The 16,472-nt window shown below is 38.0% G+C and overlaps 1 protein-coding gene across 2 annotated transcripts in view; it reads left to right on the top strand.

The window, feature by feature from the left end:
• PLS1 (plastin 1) overlaps window positions 1-16,472 on the top strand; it is a 126,780-nt gene that overhangs the window by 69,183 nt on the left and 41,125 nt on the right. For both annotated transcript variants that reach the window (XM_069563409.1, XM_069563419.1), the window contains 4 exons: window positions 5,737-5,900; window positions 8,362-8,491; window positions 13,397-13,529; window positions 14,973-15,054. In XM_069563409.1, the coding sequence (XP_069419510.1) occupies window positions 5,737-5,900; window positions 8,362-8,491; window positions 13,397-13,529; window positions 14,973-15,054 (509 nt within the window). The remainder of the gene's footprint in view (window positions 1-5,736; window positions 5,901-8,361; window positions 8,492-13,396; window positions 13,530-14,972; window positions 15,055-16,472) is intronic.

The raw sequence follows: 16,472 nt of genomic DNA, 5'->3' as shown, positions 1-16,472 counted from the left end.
TTCTCCTGCATTTTGCTCATAGGAGACCTGTAGGAAACCAAGACAGTGTTGATACCATCTTTTGCTCTAGTCTGCAAGTGGTGAAAGATGAGTACAGTAAATAATAGACATAGAAACAGTGATACCCCCAATGTTGTTCCTGCCTCAGTGGGCTCCTGCCTTGGTGCGTTAGAGCACTCCAGGAAAAACAGAGTCAGACCAGGGAGGATGGGGTGGTCACAGTTAGTCTTGGGCCTCGATTTCTCTTAAACTTAGTGAATAATGTCTAAAATTAATGTAGATGAAATGTAGTGCAGAAGTTTTAGAAACTAAGATAAAGAAAGGAAGATTTAACTTAAAAACAAACAAACAAAAAAACCAAGGCGCTCTCTCTCTCAAAAAAAAAAAAGCAAAAGTAATGCTTTCAGGAAGTTTATGACTTACAAAACATTGGTATGAAAGAAAGTGAATTCTATGACCCAGAGAGATGTTATGGGGAGGGAGGTGGGAGGGGGGTTCATGTTTGGGAATGCATGTAAGAATTAAAGATTTTAAAATTAAAAAAATAAATAAATAAATAAAGTGAATTCTACCCATCTCTGGGCCTTTCCACTTCTCCTTGCTTAGCTGTTTTTGAGAGTAACTCAGACCTTGAGAATACAATCCACATGGTGGCCGCCTTTGGCTCATAATGAATTCTTTAACCTTGGTCTTTTCTTTATTTTAATGGGCTTCCCTGGTGGCTCACACAGTAATGTGTCTGCCTGCAATGTGGAAGACCTAGGTTCAATCCCTGAGTCGGGAATATCCCCTGGAGAAAGAAATGGCAACCCACTCCAGTATTCTTGCCTGGAAAGTTCCATGGACTGAGGAGCCTGGTAGGCTACAGTCCATGCGGTCGCAAAGAGTCAGACACAACTGAGTGACTTCACTTTCACTTTTTTTATTTTGCCAGTGCTAGAGCACTGCATGACTATGATGTGATTTCTAAAACGTTATTGTTAAAAATACATTTTTGGCTTCTCTGGTGGAGCAGTAGTTAGGAATCCGCCAGGCAATATAAGAGACACAGGTTTGATCCCTGATCCAGGAAGATTACATATACTGCGGAGCAGCTAAGCCCGTGTACCAGAGCCTGGGAGCTACAACTACTGAGCCCGTGTGCCACAAGTACTGAAGCCCACGCAGCCTGGAGCCCATTCTCTGCAATTGGAGTGTAGATCCCGCTTACTGCAACTAGAGAAAAAGTCCCAGCAGCAATGAAGACCCATCACAACCAAAAATAAAATAAATCAGTAAAATTAAAAAAATTTTTATGAAACATTGTATGCAGCGCACAGAGTCATTTCAAGAAAAAGAACTGGGAGCAATGTTGGAATATTCTGCTAATCCGGAGCACTGAAAGAAAGGAAGTAGTGAAAACGTAGCTCCAGAACTTCCCTGGTGGTCCAGTGGTTAGGACTCTGTGCTTCCACTACAGGGGGCCTAGGTTCTATCCTTGGTCAGGGAACTAAGATCCTGCATGGTTTATACCACAGCCAAAAACCAAAACAAACCCTGCCCCTCCGCATATCTCCTAGTTAGGTTGTTTCTGTTATTTTCTTGGAGAAAGCAATGGCATCCCACTCCAGTACTCTTGCCTGGAAAATCCCATGGATGGAGGAGCCAGTAGGGTGCAGTCCATGGGGTCGCTAAGAGTCAGACACGCCTGAGCGATTTCCCTTTCACTTTTCACTTTCATGCATTGGAGAAGGAAATGGCAACCCACTCCAGTGTTCTTGCCTGGAGAATCCCAGGGACGGGGGAGCCTGATGGGCTGCTGTCTATGGGGTCGCACAGAGTTGGACACGACTGAAGTGACTTAGCAGCAGCAGCAGCAGGAGCAGTTTGGCAGCTTGAATAAAAATGTTGCCTTGGTCCCAGTAAAATAAATTAGTAGTCTGTTTTCTTTCACACACCAGCTTTAATCTTTATAACTCATGGGTGTATAATCTTGCAATATTTACTTAATGGTATTTTGGATAAATCATTGATGAAACAATTCTGACAGCAAGGCAATTTGTTCTGTGTGAGAGAAGTTCTTAACACTAGCAGAATATATACTTCCTTACTTTATTTACAAGATAAATTGCTACTCATGAACTCTGTAACCTTCTACTAATTTGTCCCAAACAGCTTTTCTCAGAGACGAAGAAACATGCCCATCTAACCTTGCTAGATGGGATATTTTTTGGGTCTCTAGGGAAAACTGAGAAGTTAAAATATTTGTCCTGTTTTTCTGCAATTGTGGTAAAATACACATAACATAAAATTTACTATTTTAACTATGTTTTCAAATGTACAGTTTGTTGACTAACAAAAATTGCACAATGTAAAAGTTGTAAGTTAAGTTTTACTTGGGGAAAAATGAGGATTGCAGCCTGAGAGGCAGCACCACAGATGGCTCTGAGAAACTGCTCCAGAGAGGCAGTGGGGAAGGTCAATATATGTGATTTTGATGAAGGGAGAGTTCCTTTAATCAAGCATTTATTTTTACAAAAGATTTTCTGCTAGTCACGAGAAGCTGATGTTACCTTGAAAGAATTTAGTGCTTTTCTAAATATGAAGAGGTGCAAGGATAGGGCTTATAAAATCAGTTTCTGAAAATATCTAACTGTTAAGAAGACCTGTGCCACAAGTTTCCCTGGAGCAGCCGCTAAGCTGCTAAGTCGCTTCAGTCGTGTCGGACTCTGTGCGACCCCGTAGACGGCAGCCCACCAGGCTCCCCTGTCCCTGGGACTCTTCGGGCAAGAACACTGGAGTGGATTGTCATTTCCTTCTCCAATTCCTTGGAACAGAGAGTGCCTCATTTCTGCTCTCCACCCTGAACTCCCTTCAGGGTGTGTGGAGACAGGATTCACTCCCCTGTTTAGGCAGATGGCAAATGACCTTGGCAAGCACCAATGTAGTAGACAAGTTTATTGGCATTAAGTATCTTCACCTTGTTATTCAACCTTCACCACCATCTATTTCTAGAACCTTTTCATTTTCCCAAACTGAAACTGTACTGTTAAAGACTAACTCCTCAACAACCCACCTTCCCCCAACCCCTGTCCTCTGGGGCTACCGCCATTCTACTTTCTGTCTGTATGAATTTGGTTACACTAGGTAATGTATGTAAGTGGAATCATATTTGTTTTTCTGTGACTGGCTTATTTCATGTAGCGTGATGTCTTCAAGGTTCATCTCTGTTGTAGTATGTGTCAGGATTGCCTTACTTTTTAAGACTGAATAACATTTCATTGTTTCTACTAAATTTTGTTTATCCATTCATCTGTTGACGGGCTTCTGAGTTGTTTCTACCTTTTGGCTATTGTGAGTATTGTTGCCATGAACATGGGTATTTCAAATATCTGCTCAAGTCTCTCTCCTCAGTTATTTTTGGCATATACTCAGAAGTGAAATGGCTAAATCATTTACTTTTGTTTAATTTTTTGAGGAACTACCAAATAGTTTTCAATTGTGGTTGTACCATTTTGCATTCCTACCAGCAATGCACAAGGGTTTCAATTTCTTCAAATTATGCCAATGATTATTACTTTCTGTTTTTGTTTGTTTTTACAATAGCTAGTCTCATGAATATAAAATATCTCATTATGGTTTGATTTGCATTTCCCTAATGATTAGTGATGTTGAGCATCTTTTCATGTGCTTATTGGCTGTTTGTACGTCATCTTTGGAGAAATGTCTATTCACGTCCTTTGCCCATTTTAAAATCAGGTTGTTCATTGTTTTGTTGCAGATTTGTAGGAAAGTTTTGTTTCTTTTTACATTGTGATTTTATGGCTATTTAACCTAAGCCTTGATTACCTCATCTCTAAAATTAGAATATTATTATTAACTACCTCAAAGTTGTATGTATTTCATTAGACAAGATCTTTTTTAAGAAAAAGATTATCCTTTGTTTTTTGTTGTGCTGTGTCTTAGTTGCTGCACGAGCTCTTCTCTAGTTGTGGCGACTGGGGGCTACTCTCTAGTCGCGGTGGCCTCTCTTGTTGCAGAGCACGGGTTCTAGAGCACAGGCTCGGAAGTTGTGCACAGGTTTAGTTGCTTTGCAGCATGTGGGATCTTCCCGGATCAGGGATTGAACCTCTGTCTCCTGCATTGGCAGGTGGATTCTTTACCACTGAACCACCAGGGAAGCCCTCAAGTTCTTAACAAATCACTTGACCCAGAATATGTGCTCATTAAGTGGTGCCTATTATTTCTTGTTACATCATACCCAAACCACAGAGGTTGTAGGGAAGGAGCTGGCATTTAAGCACACAGATATGTCTATCTTCAGAGCCCAACTCTTAATGTTAGTTTAGTGTGATGGTTAGCACATAACTTTTTCATGATCCTGTTTAAATACTCCTCACCACAGTCCTGTTAGGCAGTGAGTCTGCCTCATCCATTTTTTTATTCCAGAATTACAGGAAGCAATTCTGAACTGGTGATGTACTAAGTAATGGAATTTTACTCTAAATTCAAAGAAAGCAATTATTGCAATATCATGCAATTTAGTTTCCTTTGGAGATCACAGCACTTCCTTTAGTTTTGGTTCTTGGTAGATTCTAGTTTAGAAGATTTCCACCGTTCTGAACAGTATTAATTCTAAAACTTGTGTTTGAAAGTTTAAAAGAAGTTTCTGTCTTATCATTGATTCAGTTAATAGTGATGACAGCTCTTTTACTGAGAGGAAAAAGAGACATAGGAAGCAAAGTAACTACTACCAGATGAGTGAGGAGAGCCAATACAAGGTGGATCCAGGCAACTAACCAATCAGTCCTAAGCCCTGTTGCCAACTCTGGCCACAAGTGTTTAATGTTGCCTTTCTTCTGTGTCAAGAATTGATAATCCAGTCTCTCGGGAAAACCCAGGGAAGCTTATATCAGTGATAACATGAAAACGCCCAGAAACCTATTTCCATAAATCCAAATGTAGGTGTGAAATTATTTCTTGAACACTTAATCTCAAAATGACATCAAACATGATTCAGCTTACATAATGGTATCATAAATACATCATGAAGAAGCAATGAATTATTGACAAGTGAAACAGAACTGCCACCAAGTGAAATGTAGAACAGAAGTGCCTTATGTGTATTTTACATGATGCATGAATTTTGCATGGAAGGAGGGGCCAGCAGATCCTTTTGGTAAGTTCCAGGAAGAAGTCAAAATCTGGGAGGGGGTTCCTCTATGACTGTTGCTGCTGTGTTTCCCTTAGATATCTGAGACCTCCCTATGCTTAATTCTTTGTAACTTAGTCATGTGCCAACCTTGAGTTTTTCATCTGTCAGTGCAGTGTTCTTATTACATACTTAAAATATATATGCTAGCCCTAAGTCTATGGGTGGGGGGTAAAGTTCATCAAGAATCTGCCCACAATGCGGGAGACTTGAGTTCGATCCCTGGGTTGAGAATATGCCCTGGAAGGGAATGGCTACCCACTCCAGTAATCTTGCCTGGGAAATCCCATGGACAGAGGAGACTGGCAGGCTACAGTCCATGGGTTCGCAAAAGTCGTTCACTTTCAAAGTTCATGAAATATGAGTTTTTTGGTAAAGTATTTAGCTTACCTTGTACAATTTAGATGCAGGAAAAAAGGTTACTGCCACTTATGAAACAAACCTGGAAGGTTCTGCCTGCCCATGAATCTCCCAAGCAGCCTTCTGAGTCCACATCTCCAACAAAGTACAAGTGAGATTTGATCATTCATAATTTATCTTTTTAGATATTGACAACAGTGGATATGTCAGTGACTATGAACTCCAGGATCTGTTTAAGGAAGCAAGCCTTCCTCTGCCTGGCTACAAGGTGCGTGAGATCGTGGAGAAAATTCTAGCAGTTGCTGACAACAGTAAAGATAGCAGAATCAGCTTCGAAGAGTTTGTGTCGGTAAGTAATCTAAATCCTCTCCTTGGCTACTGGTGGGTTTGCTTCGAGCAGAATTTTAGTAATGTCATTACTTTCTTTGGTTAAATCTGGCTTCAGAAACCAGAGAAAAGCACAGCTTTTAAAGGATGATGATGGTAACAATAACAGCAGTTTCCACAAATAATTCATAAAACAAAGGAAAAGTTATTCTTAAATTGTTGGATTTGAAGTCAGGTTTAGGTAATAATCATTTACCCTGTATTAAAACTATAGTTGAGTTTAAATGGTTATTGGCTGTCTCTGTAAGCAAAGTATTTTCATATCTTAGTACTTGGTCTTGAGAAGTGAAATATTTTTGTAATTGAAATAGCGAAGATTTGGAAGATATACCTCCTAGAAACTGGTCGTTTTCTTGTGATAAGTTATATATGTTCAGTTTCTGTAAATGCCACCCGGTGAATTTTGATACCAGCTATGGGTTCATTATTAAACTACCTGGGGACTCAGGGAACTGAATAAGATACAAAATAATATATGACTCCACCAATAAAAGAAAAATAGAACTGAATATTATTATGTATTTTAAACCTCTCAGGCTGAGAGAGATGACTAGGTTGCCACTGCCAGCTGGCAGTTGAGCAAGGGCTGTCACTACCTTCTATCAACAGCACCATGACTGTGCTTTTTGCACAAAAATGAATGAAATAGTTTATTCACTAATATAAGTGAACAGATATTTATGAAATAGTAATTGTCTGCTTTTATATTCTTTATTCATTGAGTTCCTTTCATACCAGGAGCTCTGGTATTATGAGTAATGTGATGAATAAAAAGAGATGTAGCCCCAGCTTTCATGAAATTTGCAGGTGGAGGGGAAGACAGAATCTCACAAATAGGGAAAAGATAACTGATACATGCTCTGACAGAGCGAGACGGGTCACTTGAAAGTTTGTGTAGGAGGACTTGGACTTGGTGGGGAGATTAGAGAACGCAGAGATTCAGTGAAATGGGACTGTCTCCAATGCTGTGAAGACGGAATTGCTGTCTGAAGGAAGATGTTAAACAGATAGGAGTGGGTGGGGAAATTAAGTAACGTGCAAGACGGGCTGAGGTGATGGCATGTGTAGAGCCTCTGGGGCTGTAGGGATAGTAGGTACTCTCAAGCGCTCAGGGAAAAAGGCATCAGTGTGGCTGGAGCTGAGCTGTTGAGGGTTAGGAATGTGTTGAGACAAGTGAGTCAGGGTCAGGTAATCAGGTCCTTGTAGAATTTTTTGTTTTTATCTAAGAGCAATAGAGTATGAACTGGCATGATCAGATATGCCTTGTTTAAAACTCACTCTGGCTGTTGCGTGGAGAACTGATTGAATTCAGTCTAGCCAGGCTCCGGAGTGGCCAGTGTCAGGACCTGGCAGAGGGCACTTGTTGAAGCCTGTGTAATTTCCTACAAACGCTGGCTCCTTGATTTTAACATATACGTTGAAGCTGTTCAGATTGGAAAATATCTTCATTAAGACATTTAAAAATCTTTATCATGTACTTAGTTATTCTTTAGTGGTTAGTACAAGAGATCACAGCAAGTCTAGATGAACAATTTCAATGTGTACAATTTGAGCTTAATTATAGGTTGTGGTACAAACATTTTTCCATTTCATGTTATTATAAAATGACATGAAGGTTATCTGCCTACACAAGCAATAAGTGCAAGAACAACTGATTCGTATTTATTTTTATGTCATTCCAAATAAATAGCTATCTTTTACACAGCAATGATTTTTTTTTTCATTTTTAAAAATTTTACTTTACAGTACTGTATTGGTTTTGCCATACATCAACATGAATTCGCCACAGGTGTACATGAGTTCCCAATCCTGAACCCCCCTCTCACCTCCCTCCCCATACCATCTCTCTGGGTCATCCCAGTGCACCAGCCCCAAGCATCCTGTATCCTGCCTCTGACCTAGACTGGCGATTCATTTCTTACATGATATTATACATGTTTCAATGCCATTCTCCCAAATCATCCTACCCTCTCCCTCTCCCACAGAATCCACAAGTCTGTTCTATACATCTGTGACTGTTTTGCTGTCTCGCATACAGGGTTATCGTTACCATCTTTCTAAATTCCATATATATGTGTTAGTATACTGTATTGGTGTTTTTCTTTCTGGCTTACTTCACTCTGTATAATCGGCTCCAGTTTCATCCACCTCATTAGAACTGATTCAAATGTATTCTTTTTAATGGCTGAGTAATACTCCATTGTGTGTATATATCACAGCTTTCTTATCCATTCATCTGCTGATGGACATCTAGGTTGCTTCCATGTCCTAGGTATTATAAACAGTGCTGCGATGAACATTGGGGTACACGTGTCTCTTTCAATTCTGGTTTCCTCGATGTGTATGCCCAGAAGTGGGATTGCACAGCAATGATTTTAATGGCTGTCTAATCGAGGGTCAATTTTACTTCTCTCCCATTCCAGCTAATGCAAGAGTTAAAAAGCAAAGACATCAGCAAAACATTCAGAAAAATAATTAACAAGAGGGAAGGGATTACTGCTATTGGAGGAACTTCATCCATTTCCAGTGAGGGCACACAGCATTCTTATTCAGGTAACCAACCACCTGCTCCAAATTTAATCTTTCAGTCATTGGTTCATTCAACAAGTCCTATATTTCACAGGATCTAAGATGCCATTTATTGTAATTTACACCATTGCTTTATATGCCATTGTTTTATAATGAGACTAAATTATAATGTGCCATTAGATTTGAAATGTATCATAATTTCAAAAGTGTCAGAATTAAAAATCCTGGAATTATTTAAGATAGACAATAGTAAGTGAATGTTTACTGTGTGTTAGGCACAGGGGACAAGAGATTAGAAACAGCAAAATAGGAGTTTATATTTTCAGCATTGAATGTGTTTAATTATGACCTTGGGATGGATTTTTCATCCTGACTGGTGACATGAGTTTAGTTTAGACCTATAATTTTAGGGATGATGGAGAGGTTTATTGGAAGGACTTTCCATTTTGGAGGAGCTGAGATTCCCAATTCATATTTTATCAAGCAACCCAGTAACTAGTAGAGCACAGCACCTGGTTTGCTTGATCTGATAGAATCACTGGACTGTTATCCAGTGGGAGATCCAGAGTCACATGAACTCCTAAGAGGAGACAGCTTGCCCCATGCTAAGGTTGCTTCTCAGGATCAAGATGTCTAAAAACCTTTGGCCAAGTTCTTTTTGTTCATGTTGACATAATTAAAACTATACTCTTGGAATTTTTGATAAAAACTCACTTTAACTTTTCCCTCTTTCTTTCTTTGAGATCTGAATCTGTTAATTCTCCTTTTGATTCTCTTGCCTTCTAAATGGATTTTCCTCTAATAATAAACACTCACACTTCTACTCACTATGTATATTTTCCTAACTTTTTCCTACCCGGGAAGCGCAGTGGTGAAGGCAGTGGTCTATAACTCCTACTTCCTTTTTTTGAAAGGTACTTACTGTTTAGCTCTGTTTCTGCCTGTCCATTCTAATGAAATGGCATCTTCATTTTTTATTAAGGTATAATACGCATTTAGCGAATTGCTGCAATTGTTATGTGTATAGTTCAATGAGTTTTTACATGTGTACATATCTTGTAGCTACATTCATGCAGCTGCCCAGTAGATTAACATATAACATTTTCTTCACCAGGATTATTTCTAGATTATTTAAGTCTAATAATATGTGAATTATTATAATACATAAATATAAAACTCTATGAAAGTAAATGTGCACCATTTTGAGCATTTCATATTACAAAGACTTTCTTGCTTAAAGGACTTTAAATAAAGTAAAATCAGATTTTTTCCCTTAAATTGAAAGAAAAAGAGAAAGTGAGGAAAGGGAGGAAGAGAAGAAAAAATGAAAGGTTCTGGGCTGGTAGAGCTACATGAAAGACAGGAGTAATTTTTCCATTGATTTAAAACATTTCTTTTTGATCTTGTTGGTTCTAGCAGTCATTACTGATTATAAAGGTAACCCAAATGAATGAACCTGTAACCAGTTCATAGATATGGTCATTTAATAATTTTTAAATCCAATTATTTAAGATTAAAAAAATTCACCAATTTCTTCCACTCTCCATCACCCCTTGCTTCTTGTAACCACCAGTCTGCTCTCTGTATTTATGAGCTTCAGTTCTGTTTACCAGAGTCTACATTAAAAAAATGAGATCATATGTAATATATACATATAAGTATATATATATAAAACATATATGTATATATAGCATACATATATAAAACATATACATATGCATGTATGCAAAGCATATGTATATATAAAGCATTAACATTTCCTTCACCCTGAGTGGCTCCCTCATGCCTCTAGCCATAACTGTCCACTTTTCTGATATCTATCACCATAGATTTTTTTTTTACTTGTTTATTGAGGTATAAGATGCGCAGAGTAAAGTACATACAGTGCCCTATTGTTAAGTATATGTCTTGAATTTTTTTTACATATGAATACACCCACATAGGGCTTCCCTGGTGGCTCAGAGTTTAAAGCATTTGCCTGCAAGGCGGGAGACCTGGGTTCAACCCCTGGGTCAGGAAGATCCCCTGGAGAAGGAAATGGCAACCCACTCCAGTATTCTTGCCTGGAAAATCCCATGGACAGAGGAGCCTGGTAGGTTACAGTCCATGGGGTTGCAAAGAGTCGGACATGACTGAGTGACTTCACTTCACACCCACATAACCATTATTTAGAACCCAACACAGAACATTTAGGGGCTTCCCAGGTGCACTAACGGTAAAGAACTTGCCAGCCGATGCAGGAGACGTAAGAGACTTGGATTCAATCCCTGGGTAAGAAAGATCCCCTGCAGGAGGTCAGGGCAACCCACTCCAGTATTCTTGCCTGGAGAATCCCATGGACAGAGGAGCCTGGTGGGCCATAGTCCGTAGAGTTGCAGAGTCAGACACAACCGAAGTGACTTTTCACACATGCACAGAACATTTAACCACTTTTAAGAAAAGAACAACTTTATTGAGACATAATTGAAGTACCATGAATCTTTGTAGTTTTTAGTATATTCACAGAGTTGTAGTATATCAGCACCATGTAATTTTAGGATACTTTCATTACCCCAAAGGGAAACCCCATGCTTGTTAGCAATCACTACCCATTTCCCCCCTCCCCCAGCCTTGGGCCACCATTAATCTACTTTTTATTTCCATAGATTTGCCTATTCTGGAAATTTCATACAAATGGAATTATACAGTTATGACTTTTCACTTGACAGGCTTCTTCCCTAGCAGAATATTTTTGAAGATCATTCATGTTGTGACATGTATTGTACATCATTCTTTTTTATGGCTGAATCATTTCTGTTCTGTTGCTAATATCATGTTTTGTTTATCCTTTCATCTGCTGATAGACATTTGAGTTGTTTCCACTTTTTGGCTATCATGAATAATACTGTGTGAACACTTGTGTCCACATTTTTTGTGTGGGCATATGCTTTGAATTCTCTAAGGTATATACCCAGGAGTGGTCATTTGTTAACTCTATGTTTAACATTTTAAAGAACTACCAAACTGTTTTCCAAAGTGGCCACACCATTTACATTCCCATAAGCAATGTATGAAAGTTCCAATTTCTTGCCATTCTCAATGACATTTGTTATTGTCAATTTTGTTTATTACAACCATCCAGGCATTGTGAAGTGACATCTCATTCCTGGTTCCTATCAGTTCAGCTCAGTGTAGTTGCTCAGTCTTTGTGACCCCATGGACTGCAGCACGCCAGGCCTCCCTATCCATCTCCAACTCCCGGAGTTTACTCAAACTCATGTCCATTGAGTCAGTGATGCCTTCCAACCGTCTCATCCCCAGTCATCCCCTTCTCCCGCCTTCAATCTTTCCCAGCATCAAGGTCTTTTCTAATGAGTCAGTTCTTCGCATCAGGTGGCCAAAATATTGGAGTTTCAGCTTTAGCATCAGTCCTTCCAATGAATATTTAGGACTGATTTCCTTTATGATGGACAGGTTGGATCCCTTGCAGTCCAAGGGACTCTCAAGAGTCTTCTCCAACACCACAGTTCAAAAGCATCAATTCTTCGGCGCTCAGCTTTCTTCACAGTCCAACTCTCACATCCATACATGACCACTGGAAAAACCATAGCCTTGACTAGACAGACCTTTGTTGGCTTTTCAATATGCTGTCTAAGTTGGTCATAACTTTCCTTTCAAGGAGTAAGTGTCTTTTAATTTCATGGCTGCAGTCACCATCTGCAGTGATTTTGGAGCCCCCCAAAATAAAGTCTGACACTGTTTCCACTGTTTGCCCGTCTATTTTCCATGAAGTAATGGGACCAGATGCCATGATCTTAGTTTTCTGAATGTTGAGCTTTAAGCCAACTTTTTCACTCTCCTCTTTCACTTTCATCAAGAGGCTTTTTAGTTCCTCTTCACTTTCTACCATAGGGTGGTGTCATCTGCATATCTGAGGTTATTGATAGTTCTCCCAGCAATCTTGATTCCAGCTTGTTCTTATCTATAAATCCACTGATTCTAAGTCCCTAAGGAGGTATGTATAGTGAGGCAAGAAGATAAGAAGGCAGATAATGATCTGTACAAAAGTAAATATTTATGTCTTTATTGGTTGTTTGTGATAGATTAAATTTTGAGAGTACCTGCCAAATATGCCTTTAGGAAAATTACCTAGTTCTAGGAATTAGGACAATAAAGAAGTCCAGCTACCCTGTGATGGAAATGGGAATTATTTTCTTTCAGATTTTGTTAAATCGTTTTTATGCTTACAGAATAATAATAAAGTAGTAGAACAATTTTCCTTTAAGTTCCTTCCTACTTTCTTCACTGCATAGCCCACCAATATTTTTCTGCCTAAAGATAAATATTCCCATGCTAGAAGCCACAGCTTGAGACGTTGCGGATGAAGATGGCTGATAGACATACTGGTATTAAGATGTGTCAGTTTCCTTATAATAGAAATTCCACAGAAATGGAGCTATTTTATTCTTTCAAATAACTCAATTAAAATTAGTATTTCTGTTGTAAGTTGCAAATCACAACTTTATGAAAAATATTTTTGTGGGGGAGGTGAAATTGATTGATGTGGTTGTTTGTTTCTTACATTTTCCCCTTGGGGTGTGTGTGTGCATGTGTGTGTGTGTGTGTGTGTGTTTGTGCGCGAGCGCATGCGTGTGCATGAATTGACCTCTGATGTTTGGTTCCTGATCCATTAATTCTCAGAAGAAATATATGTGAAAAGTTTTAGAATCAAACCGAATATTTATTGTGCTCATTTAAGCTATATGCCTTCCTCGTCCCTAATATATTGATGAAAAAGTGGAATGAATTCCTCTTTCTCCTTAAACCTAAGCCCTCTTAAACCCTTTAGTGTTTCGGTAGAGTTTTTAAAATTGGCATTTATTATTTTTGAACAGAAATTTTAAAGTATATTTTTGTAGTGCGGTAGCAACTAAGATTTTCTGTTTTCAGAGGAAGAAAAAGTGGCTTTTGTTAACTGGATAAACAAAGCCCTGGAGAATGACCCTGACTGTAAGCATCTCATACCGATGAACCCCAATGATGACAGTCTTTTCAAATCACTTGCTGATGGCATCCTTCTTTGGTGAGTTGAGCGCTGGGTTAAGGGAGCTGTGTTCTTACTGTCTCCACTGGAGAGCAGTCAATGAAAACTACAATTCAGTGAGTCCACTGTTTTTTGAAATTAGTAAACAAGTAGTACACTGTTCTTGAAGTTTTTACATGGCATAGAAAATTGAGTACAATGTTTTCCAAGATTTTCCTTCAAATGCATTCTCTTATTTGGTATCTTTTTCATTTATTTTCTTAATTATGCCAGGAAACCTTTACCTCTCCAATGCATTTAATACTGTTCAAAGGGTTTCTTTTTCCCTTTTTTTGGCTGCATGTGGCATGTGGGATGTTAGTTCCCTGACCAGAGACCAGGCCAGAGCAGTGAAAGCTCTGAATTCAAACCACTGGACTGCCAGGAAATTCCTTGGAATTTTTTTTTTCTTCACTTATCAATAAGGGAGTGTTGATCATTGACTAGGACTGAAACATGAGGAACTATAATAGAAATATATACCTCATTTGTGCTTAAATCAGATTAATATTTTAATTCAATATTGTATTCATGGCTCTTTGCAATCTGTTTCTGCTTACTAGACTGTAAACTCTCTAAAGCCATTATCTTTGCCCTTGGTTGTGTGTACTGAAGTCCTAGCATACTTCTTTGTAAAAACTAGATGTCTTTTATTTTTTAAGTTTATAAAAATACAGAAAGCGTTCAAAGAAGAAAAGAACCACCATGAATATTAACAGCCATAAAAAGCTATTGTTGATATTTTGGCACCTTTCCTCAGTCTTTTTTCTGTGTGTTTACTTAAAAAGAAAAAACTACCCGCAATTACGGGATATTAATTTTCAAGACATTCAGTTCAGTTCAGTCACTCAGTCGTGTCCGACTCTTTGTGACCCCATGAATTGTATCTTATTCCACCTACAATTCAGATCTGTTCCTCTAACCTTCAGAGTAAATTCCTATTATGAATTGAATGGGTGTTTTCTTATCTGTGTTTCATAATATAAAATGTATTCTAAAACACAGAAGTAAAATTTATGTTAGTTTCTTTTAGAATGTGTGAATTAATGAAATTTTCGGTCAAGTCTCTGCTCTTTACTTTTCTGCAACAACAGTAATTTTAACACTGTTGATACCACTTTATGAAATTTGACTTCTTGAGGATATTTTGTTTTATACTTCAGGCTGCTGAATGTCAATGATCATTAAATGAAATAAAGGCAAGATTCACATAAAGATAATGCAAGACTTTGAAAAAATTAGAAAGAAATGCTAAGATTACTCTTACAGTGAATGATGAATTTGATTTAGATTAGGGAATATTTCTTAGATTTTTAAAATTAAATCCCTGTATATTTTAAAGAAATGGATTATTACTTTTCAGAATTTAACTTCATTGTTTACTTATAAAAATAAAAACATTTCTGAGTGTCTTAAACTGATTTATTCCCATTTTCTCTTTAGCAAAATGATCAACTTATCTGAACCAGATACAATTGATGAAAGAGCCATTAATAAGAAAAAGCTCACCCCCTTCACTATTTCTGTAAGTATTTGTCCTTTGCTGGTAATCATCTTACTATAAGGATCGTGGATCCCTTATGAATTGATCTTTAGGTCCAGGCAAAACCATTCATTTAATGTATTTTTGGTTTTCTATAAAAGCAAGATTTTTACTAAGTAAAAATTCAGCTGAATTTTTTTAATGAAGAAATTAAGATTCAGACTATGTTGGATGAAATTTCTTAAGAAAATAGTATTCAGATTAAGTTATTCTAATTATTGTTATTTTTATTAATGAATATTTGCTTGATGCTAGTGTTCTTGTTGGTTGAGATAAAACTACTCCATAGTTTGACCACATCTTTTACCACTGGACAAAATTTTCACTATTTTTTTGTACCAAACTGTTTTGTAGTCAGCTTCTCCATTCAGATCTTGTTAAAATTCAGGAATTTATAGTCACCACAGTTTTCCCCTTAAAATCTCTGGCTCAATAGGAGAATATTATATTAAGTACATTTTAGGTATCAGACACTGTCTTAAACACACCACATGAATTACCCTGTCACTTCTCCCAGCAGCCTTAAAATAAAGTAGATACTCTGATTTTACAGATGAGGAAACTGAGGCACTGGGAGGTTACACATTGGACAAGCCATGATCCTAGTAGTCTAGCTCCAGAGCCCATCCTTTAAGGAATTTTGTTTCTATGTATTTATTTATTTATTTAATTTTTTGGGCTGCATGTGTGGGATCTCAGTTCCCAGACCAGGGATTGGAACCCATTTCCCCTGAGTGGAAGTGCAGAGTCTTAACCTCTGGACTGCCAGGGAAGTCCCTGTATCCATCCTTTAAATCATCATGCTATACTGCCACTCTCCTGAGGTGGTAGTAATAAGCAACTAGTTAATGTGCAAATTACAGCTGTGGCTATTAAGAGTGAGTTACTGCTAAGCGGTTTCCTCCATTTCTGTTGGCAGGGTATAATTCTTGATTTTGCTGAGGTTATTAAGTCTCTTCTATAAGGAAGCCACATCCTTTAGAGCAGTGGTACTTGGTTAGTCTCAGGCGAAGGGTTCCTCCCATTTCCTGTGATCCTGAAGAAGTATGTAATTGGCTGTTGACTAACATGGCTTTCTTGACCCTCACTTTCCAATAATGTTGCATGTTCCTAGCAGAAACTGCTATTCTTGAAGAAGCTCCTTTCAGATTGTAATGGCCAGAAGTTTATTTTCTTTCCCATCTTGTGTCAGATGTGAAAGAAATGCCTATCATCTAATACTTATCACAGTTGAAAATACTCATATTTATCTTTTTAGGATACGTGTCACACAATTTTTTATGTTCCTGAATCTGAAATGCAACATCTCTTACTACTGTATAAATTAATTTTTAATTAATTTATTAAAAATTTAAATATTGCTTCTAATACTTACATGTCATGCATTTGGAGAAAATATA

The sequence above is a fragment of the Ovis canadensis genome, chromosome 1, assembly GCF_042477335.2.
Source record: "Ovis canadensis isolate MfBH-ARS-UI-01 breed Bighorn chromosome 1, ARS-UI_OviCan_v2, whole genome shotgun sequence".
Classification (NCBI taxonomy): Eukaryota; Metazoa; Chordata; class Mammalia; order Artiodactyla; family Bovidae; genus Ovis; species Ovis canadensis.
This window is presented reverse-complemented; position numbering and strand designations above follow the sequence as displayed.